This window comes from Podarcis bocagei (assembly GCF_964188305.1).
Source record: "Podarcis bocagei genome assembly, chromosome: 18".
Lineage (NCBI taxonomy): Eukaryota > Metazoa > Chordata > Lepidosauria > Squamata > Lacertidae > Podarcis > Podarcis bocagei.
The window spans coordinates 2,320,842-2,343,440 of record NC_138144.1 but is presented as its reverse complement, the minus strand read 5'-3'; the positions used below and the strand labels follow the sequence as shown (position 1 = coordinate 2,343,440).

Here is a 22,599-nt window from a genome sequence, read left to right as displayed (position 1 = left end):
AAACCTCTCCATTCTGAAGGAAATCAGCCCTGAGTGCTCACGGGAAGGACAGATCCTGAAGCTGAGGCTCCAAGACTTTGGCCACCTCAGGAGAAGAGAAGACTCCCTGGAAAAGACCCTGATGTTGGGAAAGATGGAGGGCGCAAGGAGAAGGGGACGACAGAGGACGAGATGGTGGGACACTGTTCTCGAAGCGACCAGCATGAGTTTGACCAAACTGGGGGAGGCAGTGGAAGACAGGAGGGCCTGGCGTGCTCTGGTCCAGGGGGTCACAAAGAGGCGGACACGACTAAACGACTCAACAACAACAACATATCTGTGTATTATGCATATTTGATTAACATGTTTGAAATATCTGGGGAAATATCTGGTATTTGACAAATTCTTTTTCCTTTATTTTTCTCTTTTTCTATGTATTTTTTTCTTTTATTTATGGATATCTGGACGTAATGTTTAATTTATGTTTCTTTTTTTGCGATTTTAAAAAAAATGCCATAAAATAATCTAGAGTCAGAAGAAGAGGAGGAGGAGTATCACAGGGACTACCCCTGCAGGGTCGAGGTTTTTATTGGCCAACTTTTACACCAAAGGGAGACATCAAAATAGAAAACAAGGTCCTTTCCCAGCAGCTAACCGCCGCTTTCACAGCTCTCCGCATCAAAACGGCCGGACCTTCTTGAGTTTGTTTTCCTGCCAAATGTTCAGCTTCCGCAGCTTCCGCCAATATTCGTGGGACTCCGGATCCAGCTCCTCCAATTTCTTGGGGGGCCCGAGTTGCATCTGGAAAAGCCTGGAAGGGAAAGGCGGCGGGGTGAGCCGAGAAAGCGGGAGAGGGAATTGCGTGACGGTCGAGAGCGCATCATTGCGCCTGGAGGCTAATCTTCCACCGGTAGAATGATCTGGCGCAGGACACTTACCGCATTTGTCGCTCTATAAGACGCACCAGACCACGAGACGCACCTAGTTTTTGGAGGAGGAAAACAAGGAAAAAAATATTCTGAATCCCAGAAGCCAGAACAGCAAGAGGGATTGCGGCGCAGCGAAAGCAGCCATCCCTCTTGCTGTTCTGGCTTCTGGGATAGCTGCGCAGCCTGCATTCGCTCCATAAGATGCACACACATTTCCCCTTATTTTTTTTAGGAGGGGAAAAGTGAGTCTTATAGAGCAAAAAATACGGTAACTCTTGGCTTCACCTAAACTCAAATCCCCCCCCAGTCTAATATCCCTAGCGCTGCAAGATCCCAAAAGCGCCTGAACTAAAATGGTCTAGCAAAAACTTCCCTCTTGTGGTTTATCCCTGCAACAGCTGCTCACTTTGGGTTTTAGTAAAGCAAACAGTCTAATTTGTCAGCGCCTAAAGCAAACAGTCTAATTTGTCATCTTCACTGTGGGTTAAACCACAAAGCTAGGACTCGCCGATCAGAAGGTCGGCGGTTCGAATCCCCGCAATGAAGGGGTGAGCTCCCATTGCTCGGTCCCTGCTCCTGCCAACCTAGCAGTTCAAAAGCACGTCAGAGTGCAAGTAGATAAATAGGTATCGCTCCGGCGGGAAGGTAAACGGCGTTTCCGTGCGCTGCTCTGGTTCGCCAGAAGCGGCCTAGTCCTGCTGGCCACATGACCCAGAAGCTGTACGCCGGCTCCCTCGGCCAGTAAAGCAAGATGAGCACCGCAACCGCAGAGTCGGCCATTACTGGACCTAACGGTCAGGGGTCCCTTTACCTTTAAATGATCTCGAGTGTCAGAACCACTTGGCCACAATACGGACATTTTGCCCATGGCATGACTGTTTTCCACCTTCCCATTTTGTCTCTCTGCCACCCTATCTGCATCACCTAGCAATTCTAAATAATAGACGCGCTTTGACTCTCGCGAGATTGAATGTCTTGCCCTCGGCTGGACTTGAGGGACGAATCCAACAGATCCCACACGAAAAAAGTCCCTGTGGAGACAGCAGTCCCGAATCGGTGGCGCACGCCCTTCTGGCTTGCCCTCTTTATAAAGACTTGAGGAATGAGATTATCACCCCTCCTATATCGTCCATTCCGGGTCGCCCAACCACTGCCCCAGGGTCCTTTCTCTTGGCAGATCAAGATGAGCAGGTGACAGCAAAGGTGGCAAGGTTTTCCGCTGGGGCAATCAGAATAAGGCCCACCATTTGACCATTGATTCAAAACCCTTACTTCTATGCTATGGATTCAGGTCAAAAGTATTTTTGGCTACTGGATATATTTTGGGCATGGGGGTGGGGGGTGGGGCAAAAGACCTTTCCGAAAAAGCTGTTCCTCTGATTCAAAACGGGAACCGGGAACCTGAGGTTCCTCAACGCACTGCCCCCTGAATCTCTATCTCTTTGCACACATCCTGTGGACTAGAAACTTGATTTGTTAATTTAAAAAAATGATGTCTGCATTTCTACAGAAGGTTGGTTCTTCGTCTGCCGCAAACTCACCATTCCGGATATTCCGAGTCCGGCTTCAATGTTATCTCTGGGCCTTCCTTGTAGATGTTGACCCCCACGGCGTGGGTGGTGAGGATCGCGGCGTCTTTGCAGACTTCAGGACCCTTCATGTCTTCTTTGGCAGGGCCTTTCCCTCTGAACTTTACACCTGGATGAAAACACCAAGAGAAGGGAAATAATCCATAATGAATTGGGGGGGGGGGGACTTTGCCTCCGTTGTCCTTGAGGTTGCTGGTTGTACTGGGAAGGGAGCAAAAAGGAACAGGTCTTAAAATTGGCTGGGAAACAAAAGAACTCCATGAGACACTTGGAAATAGATCTAGGACATAATATAGATTTTAATATCTGGGGGAAACTTTGGAAGAGCGATGTGAAGTCTACAGCATGTTATTCCTTGAAGGAGAAGTACTTGAAAATGATTTACAGATGGTATTTTACTCCGAGTAGGCTTGCTAAGATGTATAAGAGGCGGGTGGCGCTGTGGGTTAAACCACAGAGTCTAGGGCTTGCAGATCAGAAGGTCGGCGGTTCGAATCCCCGCAAGGACGGGGTGAGCTCCCGTTGCTCGGTCCCTGCTCCTGTCAACCTAGCAATTCGAAAGCACGTCAAAGTGCAAGTAGATAAATAGGTACTGCTCTGGCGGGAAGGTAAACGGCGTTTCCGTGCACTGCTCTGGTTCGCCAGAAGCGGCTTAGTCATGCTGGCCACATGACCCAGAAGCTGTACGCCGGCTCCCTCGGCCAATAAAGCGAGATGAGCGCCACAACCCCAGAGTCGGTCACGAGTTCTCTACCTGCAATATTGTCTACAGTCTGCCTGCAAATTGACCAATGCAATACAACACATTGGCCCTCTGACCATGTGCAGAGTGCCCCAACCATCCTCCCTTTTAGAGGGAAAGGAAGGAAGCAGAACCTCCAAAACGCGGCGCAGTCTACCTGCAAATTGGCCAATACAATGCAATCCATTGTCTACCTGCAACACTGTCCACAGTCTGCCTGCAAATTGGCCAATAAAATGCAATCCATTGGTCCTCTGAGCATGTGCAATGTTCCCCCAACCAGCCTCCCTTTTAGGGGGAAAGGAAGGAAGCAGAACCTCCAAAACGCGGTGCAGTCTACCTGCAAATTGGCCAGTACAATGCAAGACGTTGTCTACCTGCAACATTGTCCACAGTCTGCCTGCAAATTGGCCAATGCAATACAACACACTGGTCCTCTGAGCATGTGCAAAGTTCCCCCAACCAGCCTCCCTTTGCAAAGCCCCTCCCCCAGGATCCTGGCTTACCGCCGGCCTTCTTGGCGTAGTTGCGGAGCCCCGGGCCGGGCCAGAGGACGCTGCGGGCCGGGGAGAGGCGGAGCACGGCCCGCAGCCGCAACCCGGAGAGAGCCATGAGCGAGGAGAGGCTGCCCGGGCTCCGCGGAGGCGCACGGAGTCTGCGCGGGGGGGGTGGCCGGAGAGCATCCTGGGAAATGTAGTCCGCTTCTTTGGATTTTTATTTTATTTTTTTGCAACGCCGAATGCAATTGCGTTGGGCCGCCTGTGGGGCTGGTTTCACTGATAACATTTGAGTAATTTTCAAAAACAAAAAAACCAGAATAAAAACAACAGTAAAAAAAATCATAGACAAATTTTTATTATGTTATTTTATTTTTTGAAGTTGTGATGAACTCTCTTTATATATATATATATATGTGTGTGTGTGTGTGTGTGTGTGTGTGTGTACGTATACGTATACGTATACGTATACATATACGTATATGTATATATATTGCACATTGCAATTAGCGGAGACTTATTTGTACTGTATTGCCTGCATAGGGTGAAATAATCCAATATTAGAAATACTCAGAGTAGACCTATTGATAAATTCCAGGATTAGAAATACTCAAGAGTTAGACCTATTAATGGGGACTCTGGCCCTTAAATTATATTGGCTGCATAAATTCCAGTATTAGGAATACTCAAGAGTTAGACCTATTGGAATTAATGGAGACTCTAGCCATTAAATTATATTGCCTGCATTTTTTGTTGTTGTTGTTGAGTCGTTTAGTCGTGTCCGCCTCTTCGTTGTAGCAGGAACCCCCCCACCCCAATCATTCTGTTTGTACAAACTTCACACACACTCACACTCACACACTACATATGCCACATTTCTCTTATGAATTCATAGAAAATCAACCATACACCGGATTTGCACTGTTCCATTTTATTTTAATATCAAAGGGGGGTGCTTGGTTTCTGGTCAGCCATAATCTCTTCAGCATACCAGCACATCCACAGGAGCCCTGCCCAGTTGCTATGTCAACCCTGATAATCCCAGACAGAAGACAATCAAAAATCACAAAGAACAGTGGATTCACCACAGGCTGAAACAAAGGACAATGATCAGATCTTCCCTCTGGGGGCAGGAAACTGCAAACTCCCCATTGTCACCTGGAAAGTACTCATGGGGAGGGGGAAAGGAGGAACCAGCCAGGTGACAGGACACTCAGGTTACCACCACAACTCCTCCCTCAACCCCTCCTTTCTGAAATGTATGCATGATGTCAACCCCTTCTGTAATGTATGCATGATGTCAACCCCTCCTTTCTGTAATGTATGCATGATGTTTCTGGGGGTGGGCTTGACCTAGAGGAGGGGAAATTCAAAAGTTTTTATAAGGTCTTGCAGCCCATTGTTCTGGGTCTTTCCTCTCTTTTGCTAGTGAGGGAAACACCCTGTTGCAACAGATCAATAAAGGCCAAGCCTACAGGCTGCTGTTTTGCTCCAAGTTATCCTGGTTGGTGTCTTTACTTTTTGTCCAAGAGAGCCCTCAGATTTTTCCGTTAACATCGTGACCCCCTGGACCAGAGCACGCCAGGCACTCCTGTCTTCCACTGCCTCCCGCAGTTTGGTCAAACTCATGCTGGTAGCTTCGAGAACACTGTCCCACCATCTCGTCGTCCGTCGTCCCCTTCTCCTTGCGCCCTCCATCTTTCCCAACATCAGGGTCTTTTCCAGGGAGTCTTCTCTTCTCCTGAGGTGGCCAAAGTCTTGGAGCCTCAGCTTCAGGATCTGTCCTTCCAGTGAGCACTCAGGGCTGATCTCCTTCAGAATGGAGAGGTTTGATCTTCTCGCAGTCCATGGGACTCTCAAGAGTCTCCTCCAGCACCAGAATTCAAAAGCATCCATTCTTCGGCGATCAGCCTTCTTGATGGTCCAGCTCTCACTTCCATACATCACTGCTGGGAAAACCAGAGCTTTTACTATATGGACCTTTGTTGGCAAGGTGAGTGTCTCTCCACTGGGGTGTAAAGGTAAAGGGACCCCTGACCGTTAGGTCCAGTCGTGGCCGACTCTGGGGTTGCGTTGCTCATCTCGCTTTACTGGCCGAAGGAGCCGGCGTACAGCTTCCGGGTCATGTGGCCAGCAGGACTGAGCTGCTTCTGGCGAACCAGAGCAGTGCACGGAAACGCCGTTTCCCTTCCCGCCGGAGTGGTACCTATTTATCTACTTGCACTTTGACGTGCTTTCGAACTGCTAGGTTGGCAGGAGCAGGGACCGAGCAACGGGAGCTCACCCCATCATTGCGGGGATTCGAACCGCCGACCTTCTGATCGGCAAGTCCTAGGCTCTATGGTTTAACCCACAGCGCCACCCGCGTCCATGCCTTTTGCCCAGCAGTTGCTCCCCTCATACTGGGGCTCTGCATGAAATGTATTCCCTGTGAATTTTGTTGTACAGTGGTACCTTGGTTTACAACCATAATCCGTTCCGGAGGTGCGTTTGTACATAAAGCAAAACTGGTTGTAACCCAAGGCACGCTTTCGTTAATGGGGCCTGCAAAAACATTTGTTCATAATCCAAAAAAAAAGGGGAAAAGGTTATAATCCAAAAAAGAGTTTGCAAACCGGGACACGCATTTCCAGGTTTGATGTGTTCGTAATCTGAAACGTATGCAACTGTAGCAGGAACTCCCCACCCCAATCATTCAGTTTGTACAAACTTCACACACTCACACTCACAAACTACATATGCCACACTTCTGTTATAAATTCATAGAAAAATCAACCATACATCGGATTTGCACTGTTCCATTTTTGTTTTACTCCATATGACAAGGACTATCAAAGGGGGGTGGCTTGGTTCTGGTCAGCCATAATCCCTTGAACATCCCAGCACATCCACAGGAGCCCTGCCCAGTTGCTATGCCAACCCTGATGATCCCAGACAGAAGACAATCATACCAAGAACTAACTTAGTTGGTCTTTAAGGTGCTACTGGAAGGAATTTTTTTTATTAGAAGACAATCAAGATCACAAAGAACTTGCATATGGGAGTGGATTCAGCATGGACTGGAACAAAGGACAATGATCAGATCTTCCCTCTGGGGGCAGGAAACTGCCAACTCCCCTTTGTCTCCTGGAAGTGACTCATGGGGAGGGGGAAAGGAGGAACCAGCCAGGTGACAGGACACTCAGGTTACCACCACAACTCCTCCCTCAACCCCTCCTTTCTGTAATGTATGCATGATGTCAACCCCTTCTGTAATGTATGCATGATGTCAACCCCTCCTTTCTGTGATGTATGCATGATGTTTCTGGGGGTGGGCTTGACCTGGAGGAGGGGAATTTCAAAAGTTTTTATAAGGTCTTGCACACCATTTTTCTGGGTCCTTCCTCTCTCCTGCAAGTGAGGGGAACACCCTGTTGCAACAGTTCAATAAAGGCCAAGCCTACAGGCTGCTGTTTTGCTCCAAGTTATCCTGGTTGGTGTCTTTATTTTGTCCAAGGGAGCCCTCGGATTTTTCCGGTGACACAAAGCAGACTGTTTGCAAATCAAGGTACCACTGTGCTTCCAAAATCACCCTTCTTATCTTTGGGTAAACCTTGGGTTGCAGTGACCCTGCCAGGCCTGCAGGGGGCAGTAGAGGGCCTTGTGCCAGAAGCACGTGGCTGCAGCAGGAAGTGCCGGGTTGACCATAGAGGTGTTGAACATAGATCTAGGAAATTGTAGAGGTGACTCAATTTACCCCCAACCATCACTTTCAAGTGCACTTGGTTGGAGAAGTAAAGATGAATTGGGATCAGATCAAAAACCGAGCATTAAATCAAGGGGAGGAATTAATGAATGCATTGGTCTCTGAGTGTGGGAGGAGCACAATTATTATTTTTTTGGGGGGGAGGCTTCTTATAGTGATCCAGGAAATGCCATGCGTAGGTGGAGGGAAGGGTCATCTCTAATATTTTCGTGCCTCTACGGTGCCGGTGGAGGACAGCCTGGGAAGAATCTCAATTGCTGCAATGGTGAGAGCAAAGGACCCCTTTAAATGAGGCTGGGGGCTCCCCTCTGCTTGCATGGGAGGGCCAAAGGCGCTGCAAAATTGCAATGGGCAGCAATTGCGCGCGCGGGGGGGGGGAAGCAGAGTCCAAAATTTAAGAGGCTTTTGCTGCAAACCCTGCAAAAAAAAAAACCAAATACAGTAAAAGGAAATTTGGAATTAAAAGTGGCGATACCAGCAGCGGCCACCGGAGGGCGCGCGCGCGCACTTTATAAACTTCCTCGTTCTATTCGTTCCTTTCCCATCTAAGCTATTAGTCCCAGCACTGACCGGCAGCTGAGCTTTCAAGACAAGCTTTATTTATTTATTTTTGCCAGCTTTTCTGCGGGAATCGGAGGTGGAGAGACAGGAAGGGGACATAGGGAACCATTAATGCGCAAATAATAATAATAATAATAATAATAATAATAATAATAATAATAATAATAATAATAATATACATTTATTATTCATACCCTGCCCAACCGGCAGGATTTCCCCAGCCACTCTGGGAGGCTTCCAACAAAACACTAAAATACAATAACCTATTAAACATTAAAAGCTTCCCTAAACAGGGCTGCCTTCAGATGTCTGCTAAAAATTTGGCATTTCTTTTTCTCTTGGACATCTGGCGGGATGTCAAATGGAGTTGGAAAGGGAACCAAACTCGAACCCGCGACCTTGAGATCTAAGATTCGAATGCTGTACTGACATGTAGGCCAGATCCCTTGCTTGAGCCGACTGGGGCGGTAGAGCTCGAAACCGTGAGGACCGGAACCTTGGTTCATTTTTATTTGAAGCCGACGATTTCGGCATTGCCGGGGGTGGACTAGATGGCCATCGGGTCCCTTCCAACCGTACGATTCCACAATTCTATAAGTCTATTCCAGCTCACAGACTCAATTCCCAGTAGCCTGGTGCACCTCTGACTCGGTCCAAAGCTGTTTCTTCCTATTTAAAACCAGGTCTTTTGCCTTATTTTTTGCTCTATGACTCACTTTTCCCCTCCTAAAAAGTAAGGGGAAATGCGTGTGCGTCTTATGGAGCGAATGCAGGCTGCGCAGCTATCCCAGAAGCCAGAACAGCGAGAGGGATTGCTGCTTTCACTGCGTAGCGATCCCTCTTGCTGTTCTGGCTTCTGAGATTCAGAATATTTCTTTCTTTGTTTTCCTCCTCCAAAAACTAGGTGCGTCTCGTGGTCTGGTGCGTCTTATAGAGCGAAAAATATGGTAATTCGGAACAATGAAGACTGGAAACTTGACTTCTGGGCTTGGTCCGGCCTCAGGGAGCAGTTCCGATGTTCTCGGGTTAGGCTAATTGATCGGAGGATTATTAGCCTTCCTGCTGATGTCGGACTCTGGAGTGGGGGCCGATATTTATGTCTCCCGACTCATGAAACCCCTGCCATTGCGGTCCATGGCTGTCTGAGAGTCGTAGCTGGAATGGAGCCTCCATGCAGGGGGGCAGTCTATTGTGGTTGTTGTTTAGTCGTTTAGTGGTGTCCGCCTCTTCGTGACCCCATGGACCAGAGCATGCCAGGCCCACCTGTCTTCCACTGCCTCCCGCAGTTTGGTCAAACTCATACTGGTAGCTTCGAGAACACTGTCCCACCATCTCATCCTCTGTTGTCCCCTTCTCCTTGTGCCCTCCATTTTTCCCAGCATCAGGGCCTCCGAAACCATATAACACCAGTCTTGAAAGACCTACATTGGCTCCCAGGACGTTTCCGAGCAAAATTCAAAGTGTTGGTGCTGACTTTGAAAGCCCTAAAGGGTCCAGTAGACCTGAAGGAGCATCTCCACCCCCATCGCCCAGCCCGGACACCGGGGTCCATCTCCTGAGGGCCTTCTGGCGGTTCCCTCCCTGCGAGAAGCAAGGTTACAGGGAACCAGGCCTTCTCGGTGGTGGCACCCGCCCTGTGGAACTCCCTCCCACCAGATGTCAAAGAGAAAAACAACTACCAAACTTTTAGAAGACATCTGAAGGCAGCCTTGTTTAGGGAAGTTTTTAATGTTTGGTGTTTTGTTGTTTAGTCGTGTCCGACTCTTCGTGACCCCCTGGACCAGAGCACCCCAGGCCCTCCTGTCTTCCACTGCCTCCTGCAGTTTGGTCAAACTCATGTTGGTCTCTTCCAGAACACTGTCCAACCATCTCATCCTCTGTCGTCCCCTTCTCCTTGTGCCCTCCATCTTTCCCAGCATCAGGGTCTTTTCCAGGGAGTCTTCTCTTCTCCTGAGGTGGCCAAAGTCAAATATGCATAATACACAGATATGTTGTTGTTGTTGAGTCGTTTAGTCGTGTCCGCCTCTTCGTGACCCCCTGGACCAGAGCACGCCAGGCACTCCTGTCTTCCACTGCCTCCCACAGTTTGGTCAAACTCATGCTGGTAGCTTCGAGAACACTGTCCCACCACCTCATCCTCTGTCGTCCCCTTCTCCTTGCGCCCTCCATCTTTCCCAACATCAGGGTCTTTTCCAGGGAGTCTTCTCTTCTCATGAGGCGGCCAAAGTCTTGGAGCCTCAGCTTCAGGATCTGTCCTTCCCGTGAGCACTCAGGGCTGATTTCCTTCCGAATGGAGAGGTTTGATCTTCTTGCAGTCCATGGGACTCTCAAGAGTCTCCTCCAGCACCAGAATTCAAAAGCATCCATTCTTCGGCCATCAGCCTTCTTGATGGTCCAGCTCTCACTTCCATACATCACTACTGGGAAAACCACAGCTTGAACTATACGGACCTTTGTCAGCAAGGTGATGTCTCTGCTTTTTAAGATGCTGTCTAGGTTCGTCATTGCTTTTCTCCCAAGAAGCAGGCGTCTTTTAACTTCGTGACTGCTGTCACCATCTGCAGTGAAGGCGCAGTCTACCTCGGCTTAAGGCCGGCCAGCGTCCTTTAAACCCATATTCCAGACTATGGGCAAACACAGCCTGCCTGGCTGTTCCTTCTCACCCGCACTAAAGGGTCGGTGTCGGGAGTCGAGACTCGAACCCGGCACCCGCCAGCTCCAATCAGCCAGTGGGACAGGGAAGGGGGGAAACATTAGCTTGTCTGAGATGGGACACACACAGACCCCAACTGCTGCCCCACGCTGGATGTTTTTCGGCGGGATAGATGTTTCCGCCAAAGCCGGGCGGTTTGGGCCGTGTGCCACGAAGAGCCCCGTGGCCTGGAAAGCTCATGGAAACTGTCGTTTTTAATTGGGTGGGGGAACGGAACCCCCCCCCAGCTGCTGTTGTTGGGCCTGGGGGTTCGGCGCAGGCTGTCAATTTCTCCTGCAACCCACCCACAACCTTGTTTGCAACAGGAGATGGGGGAAAAATTCGTCTGTGCATGCCAAAACCGCGTCCTAGAGGTGTCTGTGAATTGAAGCCGTCTGCCGCGGGGCCGGGAGTTTGTTGGAGAAACGGGACAGAGACCAGGAAGCTGCCGGGTCTGTGTTTATGGGGCATATCTCTTATTTATTTATATTTTAAAATGAATATTCAGCGAGACGATTCTCGTGGTGCTGTCCAGGCCGCAGCCAGGCACGATGCAACGGGCTTGTTCTTCTAAGGATAGTAAAGCTGGATGATGTCTTATTGTTAAAATTATTGTGTTGAAATTTCTAATAAAAATTTTAAAAGGAAAGTTGGAAAGGGGCCGCCGGGGTCATCCATCCCAACCCGCTTGCAAGGCAGGAATCTCGGGTAAACAGAGGAACCACCCAACCTCTGTTTCAAAACCTCAGAGGAAGGAGAATTGTCCACCTTCCCATCCCGTCTCAAACGCCTTGAGACTCAAACAACGTGGAACCCAAACACTGCAAACCTAGAAATAAGTGTTTGTGAACATTTTTCGGAATCCGAATGTGCTCCGTTTTGAGTGCCACACTTTGGTTTTGAGCGTTACGCTGAGGTCTGTCTGTTTTTGCTATTTATTTTTCGTTTTTGCAGCTCTCTCTCTTTCGTTTTTGTGACTGTGTGCAACCCAGTTCAGCTACTGATGGATTGATTCTGCGACTGCAGTACATTGATTATTGCTTTCATTTTATAGATCAACGGTCTCGTTAGAGAGTAAAATTCGTGTTCAATTGCCGTTTTAGGGGTTGTTTTTAAAAGTCTGGAACGGATTGATCCGTCTTGCCTTGCTTTCTATGGGAAAGCAGCGCGCCTCGGTTTTGGAACGCTTTAGTTTTGGGACGCAATTCCCACAACGGATTAAGTTTGAGAACCAAGGGACCATTGTACAATGGGAGATTAGGCTCTACCCAAAGGCGTCGTAGACTTTGGAGGCGCCCGAACCCGGGACGAAAAGGGGAAACGATCCGAGAGGAAGGCACGCTTGACAGATCCTCTCCTGGGATCAACTTCCACCTGGAAACCACCATTAAGACCATGGGTAGGCAAACTAAGGCCCGGGGGCCGGATCCGGCCCAATCGCCTTCTCAATCCGGCCCACGGACGGTCCGGGAATCAGCATGTTTTTACACGAGTAAAATGTGTCCTTTGATTTAAAATGCATCTCTGGGTTATTTGTGGGGCACAGGAATTCGTTCATTTTTTTGCTTTCCAAAATACAGTCTGGAAAGCGAAATACAGTGATACCTTGGTTCTCACAGGAGTCCGTTCATTATTATTTTTTTTCAAAATATAGTCCGGCCCCCCAACCAGGTCTAAGGGACAGTGGACCGGCCCCCTGCTGAAAAAGTTTGCTAGCCCCTGATTAAGACCATCCTCCTCGCCATAGGAGGAGGAGAAGAAACACAGCCGCGGTTTTCACCTGCGATTTCTCCATCGCAAGGGGGTTGGTTTGGATGACCTTTGGGTGTCCCTCCCGGCCCCCCAATTCTGTGCCGCCGGCCTGCTCCTTTGGCCCAGGCCAGGCTTCAAAACAGCCCAGCGGAAACTTCCTTATGAAGTGCGATCGAAAGCCGGATTTGGCACGGCAGCCAAACCGGACACCGTCCGTTCCAAAGCTCAGGTTTTGGGGAATGGGGGCAGGAATTTTAGGTTTGTGGACTTGCCAGCTCATATCCCCATAACCCATATCCCCAACCCCTTCCAGCCCACGATTTGCACGTAACATATATTTATATTTCTCGAAGCGGAATGCAGCCCAAGGGTTCCTTGTTTTGCACACACGCAAAAATAGGAGACTTTTAAAAATGATTATTTCTTCTCCTATTTTTCTTCCATCGCTTTGTTTTCTACGACGGAGACTCTTTTAATAAAATAGAGAGAGAGACTTTTAATGGAGCAAAGAAAATACAGAGCCAAGGTCTGGCAAGAGCCAATTTTGGCAAGGAGAACATGGCCAAAGCGTGGCAGGAAGATTTAAAGACAACAAAAGAATAACAGTTAAGCATTTCATTGTAGAAATGGTTTTTTTATTTGTTCGCAGAATACGGGTAGATATTCGAGAGCTGCTGGCTGTTCTGCTACAGAACAGTTGTGCAAATACGAAAGCTCAGAAAAGTGAAAGGCTCTTTGTTCGTCTCAAATTAGACCTGATATAAATTAGTCCTGACGCCTCTCTCTGTGAGTTTCTGTACGTATTTAAGATACATATGCAAGAGGCTAATTTATAATGGTATTTGGGGAATCACTCGTGTTCTTATGGGACTGTGTGGTTTTATACTTTCTGGGTTCCCCGTCTTCCTAGACTTCTTCTGCTATAGGTCAATTCTATAAATTAAGTAGGTCAGTAAATACAGGGGGAGCAAAACGTGCCTTAGAGAAGGATCTGAAATATTATCAATCAATCAATCAGTTCTTTATCGCAGTCCAAAGACCCGCAAACGGAACCCGGTACATAAAAATATTCTAATTGAAGCTTGTTTTATGTAATGCTTTATCCGCTTCGATAAAGAGGTACCTAAGAACTTAATTCGTTCCAGAGGTCCGTTCTTAACCTGAAACTGTTCTTAACCTGAAGCACCACTTTAGCTAATGGGGCCTCCTGTTGCCGCCGCACGGTTTCTGTTCTCATCCTGAAGCAAAGTTCTTAACCCAAGGTACTATTTCTGGGTTAGCGGAGTCTGTAACCTGAAGCGTCTGTAACCCGAGGTACCACTGTATTTTGCCTTTGAAATTGAAAGCGATAAAGAAATGAAATGGAAATGATAATATTGGCGAATGTCACCACGGGAAAAATAAACGGCACTTTGATGTTCCGTCGGGGAGCAGCCGCAACTCAGGTTCAAGGTTCTGTTTGGCGATTCGTGGATATTATCTGAGTTTTTTTAACGCTGAGTAGACCTGGAGGAAGTGCAATTAGATAAATAGGTACCGCTCTGGTGGGAAGGTAAACGGTGTTTCCATGCGCTGCTCTGGTTCGCTTAGTCCTGCTGGCCACATGACCCGGAAGCTGTACCAGTAAAGCGAGATGAGCGCCGCAACCCCAGAGTCGGCCACTACTGGACCTAACGGTCAGGGGTCCCTTTACCTTTAGACCTGGAGCAAAGGGACGCGGGTGGCGCTGTGGGTTAAACCACAGAGCCTAGGGCTTGCTGATCAGAAGGTCGGCGGTTCGAATCCCCGCAACGACGGGGTGAGCTCCCGTTGCTCGGTCCCTGCTCCTGCCAACCTAGCAATTCAAAAGCACACCAGCGCAAGTAGATAAATAGGTACCGCTCCGGCGGGAAGGTAAACGGCGTTTCCATGCGCTGCTCTGGTTCGCTAGAAGCGGCTTAGTCCTGCTGGCCACATGACCCGGAAGCTGTACGCCGGCTCCCTCGGCCAATAAAGCGAGATGAGTGCTGCAACCCCAGAGTCGGCCACGACTGGACTTAACGGTCAGGGGTCCCTTTACCCTTTACCTTTAGACCTGGAGGAAGAAAAGTCGGTCGGCGACCGTGTACAGAGGCAGCGATGCTTTTGAATTCCTGGTGGCTGGGAATCGCAGGAGAGGAGAGCTGCTCTTGTTTTCGAATCCTGCCACGGTACCAATAGCTTCGGCCCCTCGCTCCATCGAAACGCATCTCCCAAGCTTAATTCCCTTCCCCCCCCATTTGCAGTTGGAAGCCGACGTCCAGACCCTCGTCCACCGCTTCTATGCCCTTCAGAGCGAACGGGTCGAAGCCTACCACCTCTTCGAAGAGTGAGTATCGCTGACCGGTTGGGGTTTTATTTATTTGGGGTGCGGGATGTAGCCAGGTTTCTAGAGGAAAAGTGGCTTTCATGTCCCGCTCGCGGGCTTCCTGTCGAGGCGCCCGATTGAGGATGCCTGGCCTGGAACCGATGCTATGGGACTACAAAGCCCATCGTCCACTGCCAGCTTGGCCAGTCGCAGTGGACGATGGGAGTAGTAGTCCAACTTCTAAACACGATCTCATTGTGAAGCGCTCACGACGACACATTGGGTACATACATGCGCGTTCCACTATGGAACGCCGCTTTCTACCGTTCTTATCCCGCAATCTTATTCTTCCTGCTCTCAACGGCTGTTTATTATTATTTCGTCGTTTTGTTTGGATGGCTCGTTTTCAAATAAACGACGACAACAAATAGACTTGAAAACGCCAGGATCCCGGCAACCCACGCTCACCATCGGCCGGTTTTCAGGACCCCAGAAAGGTGGCTTTGAGACCCCCACCAAAGACCCCAACCCCATTCTTTTCTGTGCTGCCCCCAATTTCCGTGCCTCTCCGTCCAACGGGGGAAGGAGGCCCAGAAGGGGTGGGGGGGTTCCCTCCCCACTTTTCCTGCCGCACCCAGGGCTTTTTTTGGCTCGGGTGCCCCTGATGAATACCAGATGAGCCGAACAGGGGGTGGAAAAACCTCCCTCCCTAGACACCTGTCTTAGATTTGCAGAGAGAAGGCACTCTGGAGCGGGGTCTCTGGGCAGGGGGGCGGTAATTGACTTCTGGGGAATCGAGAACCGAGACCCTCCGGCAACCCCCCACGACTCCGACCGAGGGGGCCTGGCTTCCCAACTGCCCCCCTCCCTCCAACCCACATGGCAGGGGTGACGCCCCCCCTTGCCAGGCAGGTTGGTGTGTGTGGGATGCTTCCTAATTCACCCATGCCTCTTGCAAACCCAGCCCAACGAGGTCACGCCAAAGGGGTGGGGGCTTTTTGTAGAATCATAAGATTTGGGAGAGGGATGTGGGTTAAACCACGGAGCCCAGGGCTTGCAGATCAGAAGGTTGGCGGTTCGAATCCCTGCAATGACGGGGTGAGCTCCCGTTGCTCGGTCCCTGCTCCTGCCAACCTAGCAGTTCGAAAGCACGTCAAAGTGCAAGTAGATAAATAGGTACCGCTCCAGCGGGAAGGTAAACGATGTTTCCGTGCGCTGCTCTGGTTCGCCAGAAGCGGCTTAGTCATGCTACACGTAGAAGCTGCACGTCGGCTCCCTAGGCCAGTAAAGCGAGATGAGCGCCACAACCCCAGAGTCGGTCACGACTGGACCTAATGGTCAGGGGTCCCTTTACCTTTACCTTTATGTTTAAGATTTGGGAGATACCCCCAAAGGGCATCTAGGCTAACCTTCTGCAATGCACAGTTTTTGTTTAAATCCCTAAACAGGGCTGCCTTCAGATGTCTTCTAAAAGTCAGATAGTTGCTTATTTCCTTGACATCTGATGGGAGGGCGTTCCACAGGGCGGGCGCCACCACCGAGAAGGCCCTCTGCCTGGTTCCCTGTAACCTCACTTCTCGCAGGGAGGGAACGGCCAGAAGGCCCTCGGGAGATGGATCTCAGTGTCCGGGCTGGACGATGGGGGTGGAGACACTCCTTCAGGTATACTGGACCGAGGCTGTTTAGAGCTTTCAAGGTCAGCACCAACACTTTGAATTGTGCTCGAAAATGTAGTGGGAGCCAATGTATGTCTTTCAAGACCGGTGTTATATGGTCTCTGCGGCCTCTCCCAGTCACCAGTCTAGCTGCCACATTCTGGATTAGTTGCAGTTTCCAGGTCACCTTCAAAGGTAGCCCCATGTAGAGCGCATGGCAGTAGTCCAAGCGGGAGATAACCAGAGCATGCACCACACTGGAGAGACAGTCTGCAGTCAGGGAGGGTCTCATCCTGCGTTCCAGATGGAGCTACCCTGGACACAGAACTGACCTGCGCCTCCATGGACAGCTGTGAGTCCAGAATGACTCCCAGGCTGCGCACCTGGTCCTTTGGGGGCACAGTGACCCCATTCAGGACCAGGGAATCCTCCACACCTGCCCGCCTCCTGTCCCCCAGAAACAGTCCTTCTGTTTTGTCAGGATTCAACCTCAATCTGTCAGCCGCCATCCATCCTCCAGCCGCCTCCAGACACTCACAATGGACCTTCACCGCCTGATTTGAAAGAGGCCATTGAGGTTCTTTCCAACTCTGCGATTCTGTGCCAGGAGACATGAAGCCGGGACGTTCTGCATTCGGCCCAGACCTCGATCTTCACGTCCAGGCAATGGGTATACCGCTGCTTCTGTCAGCCGTTTTCTCCCCGCTCTTTCCCGCCAGGGGCCACCGGGCGTATCTCCGAAGCGGCCCTGACTACGACTTCGCCCGCTACCGCCAGCTGGTGCACGAGATCACCCAGGCCTTCAGCGGGATCTCGCGGGAGATCCTGCAGATCAAGGAGCAGCTGGAGGGACCCCGCGGGCGGCCCGACCTCGCCCAACACCTCGGGCGCCTCCAGGAGAAGGAGAAGGAGAAACTCGAGCTGGTGAGAGAGAGGACTTTGCGCCCATTTTACAGGTGCAAAACTGATCCCCTTCCGGTTCCGTGCCGGAAGAGTGTTTTGATCTTGTAATCAGGATCGGTGGTGTCTGGAATTTCAGGTGCGGACGTCCCTTGAGAGCTTTGTGTTTTTTCGAGGGGCTTATATGTATTCATAGGGAAGCGGGTGGCGCTATGGGTAAAAGCCTCAGCGCCTAGGAGTTGCCGATCGAAAGGTCGGCGGTTCGAATCCCGGCGGCGGGGTGCGCTTCCGTCGCTCAGTCCCAGCACCTGCCAACCTAGCCCAAAGGGTCTCACCTCCTCGTTTCTCCCCCTTCTCAGACAGCGCAGCTGCAACTCGCCAAACAAAATGTTCAGGACCACCCCGGCGTCGAAGCCCACCCGCAAGAGGTTCGAGAGCTCAAGCAGAGGTAAGTGAGGGGGACCCCCGTGGTTGCAAATCGGAAAGAGGGGTGTGACGCTTTTGCTTTTAAACCTGCCCCCCCCGGATTGCATCAAGGCTCTCCAACCAGAAAAGCAATTCGCTTATTTTTATTTCCGAAAACTCGGCCGTAACTCTCAGAGACGTCTCTCAATCCTTGTTTTAAGAGGGGAGTCCTGTTGGTTTGAGGCTTGTTGTTGTTGTTTAGCCGTTTAGTCGTGTCCGCCTCTTCGTGACCCCCTGGACCAGAGCAGGCCAGGCCCTCCTGTCTTCCACTGCCTCCCGCAGTTTGGTCAAACTCATGCTGGTAGCTTCGAGAACACCGTCCCACCATCTCGTCCTCTGTCGTCCCCTTCTCCTTGTGCCCTCCATCTTCCCCAACATCAGGGTCTTTTCCAGGGAGTCTTCTCTTCTCATGAGGTGGCCAAAGTCTTGGAGCCTCAGCTTCAGGATCTGTCCTTCCAGTGAGCACTCAGGGCTGATTTCCTTCAGAATGGAGAGGTTTGATCTTCTTGCAGTCCATGGGACTCTCAAGAGTCTCCTCCAGCACCACAATTCAAAAGCATCCATTCTTCGGCGATCAGCCTTCTTGATGGTCCAGCTCTCACTTCCATACATCACTACTGGGAAAACCATAGCTTGAACTATACGGACCTTTGTCAGCAAGGTGATGTCTCTGCTTTTTAAGACGCTGTCCAGGTTTGTCATTGCTTTTCTCCCAAGAAGCAGGCGTCTTTTAATTTCGTGCTACAAAAGTAGAAATTAACGATTTGGGGAGAAAGTAAATGGGGAGCTCATTTGGGAGAAAGTCATTGTCTGGGGGGTGTTAAACTCCCCCCCAGCAGACCCCCTGCCATATCTGTGGAGGGAAGAGCGAGTTGGGGTTTTTTTTTGCCCAGATCCTGTATATTTTGTCAAATAGAGCTCCGACAGAAGTTCAGGAATCTGTGTTGATTTGTCGGAAGATGGGTGGCTGGTTCTTGCTAGTTCCAGATTTGACCCGAATCTGCAAGAAACTCACCTAAAATCGCCCCGATTTTTTAAAAAAATGGCTGAGAAGACAAACTGGCTCCCTTTCCTGCCCAAGTCACCCTGGGGAAATGATTAGATTTAATTTCCACGCGCCCAACTCCCATTCGCACCCCCTTCAATCCGTTGGCAATCCCAGTTCATTTCTCACAAAAACGTAACCTTGAGAAAAAGCAATCTTAAATCTGTTTATGCGGACAGCTCAGTCAGTAGAGCGTAAGACTGTTTAATCTCAAAGGTCGTGGATTCGAGTCCTACGCTGGGCGAAAGCTTCCCGCATTGCAGGGGGTGGGCTGGATGACCCTCGGGGTCCCTACGATTCGCTGCAAAATAGTATCCTACCTGATAAACTCACGCCTCCCTGCTCTAATATAGCACCCAAGTCTTTTCTGCCACGACAAATCTCTGAGAAAAGGGGAACATTTCCAAATCTCGGGGTACTCTTTTTGGCCCGACGGAGCCTGATCTCCCACAATACCCCTTGCTTGCAATCTCCCACTATCCCCCTTGTTTGCAATCTCCCACAATCCCCCCTTGGCTGCAATCTCCCACAATCCCCCCTGGTTGCAATCTCCCACAATCCCCCCTGGTTGCAATCTCCCACAATCCCCCTTGCTTGCAACCTCCCACAATCCCCCCTGGTCGCAATCTCCCACAATCCCCCCTAGTTGCAATCTCCCACAATCCCTCTTGGTCACAATCTCCCACAATCCCCCTTGTTTGCAACCTCCCACAATCCCTCTTGGTCGCAATCTCTCACAATCCCCCTTGTTTGCAATCTCCCACAATCCCCCATGTTTGCAATCTCCCACAATCCCCCTTGGCCGCAATCTCCCACAATCCCCCTTGCTTGCAACCTCCCACAATCCCCCCTGGTCGCAATCTCCCACAATCCCCCCCCATTTGCAATCTCGCATAATCCCTCTTGCTTCCAATCTCCCACAATCCCGCTTGCTCGCAATCTCCCACAATGCCTTGGGTGGAGGGGCAGAACCGCTCTCTCTCTCTCGAGACCCAGATCCCTTTACAGAATAGTTTTTGCGGGGTGTGGGTTGGTGTGCAAATTCAGCGCCCGGAAAAAAAAAACCTGTTAATTTTTGCAGAAGAGGGGTCTTTGGAGAGATCCCTCCCCGCGATTGCTCTGCTTCGGCTCTCGGGATTTTTGGCTTCCCACGGGCCATTGGATCGCTGCGTTTCATAAACAAGCGGCGAGGGCCGGGGAGGGAGGCGGGCAGGGCCGGGCGGCCCGAGCCAAGAGCGTGCCTAATCGCCTCCATATGCTCCTTTATTTATCGTTTCCATCCGCCCGAAACAGGCTAATTCAAACCATCGAGGCAATCAGCGAAATTCTCCAAGATTTCAAGTACGATTCTGAAGAAAGCTCTTGACGGGACGTCCCACAGGAGGAGGAGGAAGGAAGGGGGCGAGAGGAACACCCCCTGCAAGCGAGCAACGTTCGGATCGCTCTCTCCCCCAAGCCCCCCAGCCCCCCGCCCCTCTGCCCGCTTCCTTACCCGGTCTGGGTTCTGACCTGCCTCGCACGCAGGCCCCGACGCGAGGGGCTCGGCCGGACGTGCTTTGGCCCTCCGCCCGGCACGAAAGGCTCCAGACCCACGCCGAACGAGCCCAATAAAGACTTCTCCCTAGACTGGGGGGGGTCGGCTGGAGCTGGAGATGTGGGGCAAGGGGGTGGGAACGTTCTCCTCGTTCGTTTGGAGTCAATAAAAGCTTCTTGTTTACTTGAGTATCTGCGGGACTCTTTCTCCAAACCCAAATCCGTGCGATGGTCGGGCAGGGCGTGGGCGGACGGACAAGGTGGGAGGGCGAAATTTGCCGGCCATTTGCTTGCCCCCGTTGTTAGAGGTTTATTGGCAGCCGTGCGTCTTGAGTGGCAATGGAGTGCACTTCCATGGGTGAAGCCCAAACAGCTGTGTTAGTGGCATGGAAGTGACATCCCCGGGGCGCAAGCCAGGTCTGGGAGATGCTGGGCCACCCGCCTCACGGAGAGCATACTGTCACGGTCCGGTTCGCGGGCTATCAAAGTCCCGGCGGGGGACGTCAGGACTGGGAGCAAGATGACGGGGTGGGAGCAGGAACAGGAGTCTGGAAGCCAAGAGTCCGAGGGTCAGGAAGCAGGGAGTCACGAAGTCAGGGGTCCGAGGGTCAGGACGCAAGGAGTCACAAAGTCGGGTCCAAGGATGAAGAAGCAAGGAAACGCCGTTTACCTTCCTGCCGGAGCGGTACCTATTTATCTACTTGCACTTTGACGTGCTTTCAAACTGCTAGGTTGGCAGGATCAGGGACCGAGCAACGGGAGCTCACCCCGTCATTGCAGGGATTCGAACCGCCGACCTTCTGATCGGCAAGTCCTAGGCTCTGTGGTTTAACCCACAGCGCCACCCGCGTCCCAAATAAGTAAGTACTGTATATAAATAAATTTCACAAAAGTTATGCTGACAAATAATGGGGAATCCGCCCGCCACCGCCTTTGCACCTCCGCGTTTGCCCCAGTGCATCCCCTGCGATTGTGAATATGCTGACTGAGGCCCCCTTTGGAATCAGAGGCCCGGACCAAGGGGCCCATATGGTGCCCCCTCTGTCTGCACCTACACGGGTGGCACTGTGGGTTAAACCACAGAGCCCAGGACTTGCCGATCAGAAGGTCGGTGGTTCAAATCCCCGCAAGGACGGGGTGAGCTCCCGTTGCTCGGTCCCTGCTCCTGCCAACCTAGCATTCGAAAGCATGTCAAAGTGCAAGTAGATCAATAGGTACCGCTCCAGCAGGAAGGTAAACGGCGTTTCCGTGCGCTGCTCTGGTTTGCCAGAAGCGGCTTAGTCCTGCTGGCCACATGACCCGGAAGCTGTACGCCGGCTTCCTCGGCCAGTAAAGCGAGATGAGTGCCACAACCCCAGAGTCGGCCACGACTGGACCTAATGGCGCTTTACCCTTTTACTGTCTGGACCTGCGCTTTGGCCTCATCAAGAGCCTGGGTTCTTTAGTTTAGAGACATTCCTGGTCTCACTAGCTAGACAATTTCCTACGCCTAGATTCCTGTGGTCTTGGTAAGACCCTCTCGGTAAGGAAGGGGATATTTGGGCTGCGCAGATTATGGGGTTTGGGGAAATAACCAGAAGACGCACAGAAACAACTTGGAAACTCGGCTAAGAGAAACACACACAACACACACGTCATAACATTTATTTGGAGAAGTTTGCAGAACAAAACGAAATCCACGGGGCTCCGTTTTCTGGGTTGGCTTTTATCCCTGTCTCCCAACTCGGAGAAGGAGCTTCTTCGCCATACCAGTCCCCAAATTTCAGTGGTACCTAAAACCTCCCTGCAGCATATATATATGGGGGGGAAAGGGGGGGATATTTGCGACTCTCCCTTTTTCCGGATCTTCGAAAGGAGAGCCTGCGGGTGGTTTGCCAGTTGGTGGTGGGTTCGGGCGCCGACGCGGCTCCACGCGGTTCTTCTGCCCCCCTTCCGGCGACGCTGCCCGATTCCTCGGTTCGCCACCCGGGAGAACCAGCCGCCCCGCTGCCTTTACTCCTCTTCGGCCCTTTTCGGACGCCGCTAGGACTTATCGCCGGAGAGGACCTGGGAAGGAAAGAGAGAGAGAGCGTGAAACGTCCGGTCGCTGCGAGGTTCGCTTCCGCCGACCTGGCTCGTCAGTGGGCTGCATCAAAATTGCGGAACCGTAGAATTTCAGCGTTGGGAGGCGAGGGTCATCTAGTCCAACC

At 51.1% G+C, this 22,599-nt stretch overlaps 3 protein-coding genes across 4 annotated transcripts in view; 1 reads left to right on the top strand and 2 right to left on the bottom strand.

Annotated features, from left to right (window-relative positions):
* Positions 1–551: 551 nt before the first annotated feature.
* Positions 552–3,902, bottom strand: MRPL54 (mitochondrial ribosomal protein L54). Its single transcript, XM_081178139.1, has 3 exons — positions 3,746–3,902; positions 2,450–2,606; positions 552–790 (listed from the first exon to the last, which is right to left on the bottom strand). Exons 1-3 carry the CDS (start codon positions 3,849–3,851, stop codon positions 658–660), a joined length of 396 nt encoding a protein of 131 aa, XP_081034265.1. The 5' UTR covers positions 3,852–3,902; the 3' UTR covers positions 552–657.
* A 3,777-nt stretch (positions 3,903–7,679) lies between these two features.
* On the top strand, positions 7,680–20,594 carry REX1BD (required for excision 1-B domain containing). Its single transcript, XM_081178133.1, has 5 exons — positions 7,680–7,746; positions 14,751–14,833; positions 17,187–17,391; positions 17,727–17,815; positions 20,171–20,594. Exons 1-5 carry the CDS (start codon positions 7,744–7,746, stop codon positions 20,241–20,243), a joined length of 453 nt encoding a protein of 150 aa, XP_081034259.1. The 5' UTR covers positions 7,680–7,743; the 3' UTR covers positions 20,244–20,594.
* Positions 20,595–22,020: 1,426 nt separating this feature from the next.
* CRLF1 (cytokine receptor like factor 1) overlaps positions 22,021–22,599 on the bottom strand; it is a 30,035-nt gene continuing 29,456 nt past the window's right edge. For both annotated transcript variants that reach the window (XM_081177947.1, XM_081177946.1), the window contains exon 8: positions 22,021–22,456. In XM_081177947.1, the coding sequence (XP_081034073.1) occupies positions 22,440–22,456 (17 nt within the window). In that variant the 3' untranslated portion in view covers positions 22,021–22,439. The remainder of the gene's footprint in view (positions 22,457–22,599) is intronic.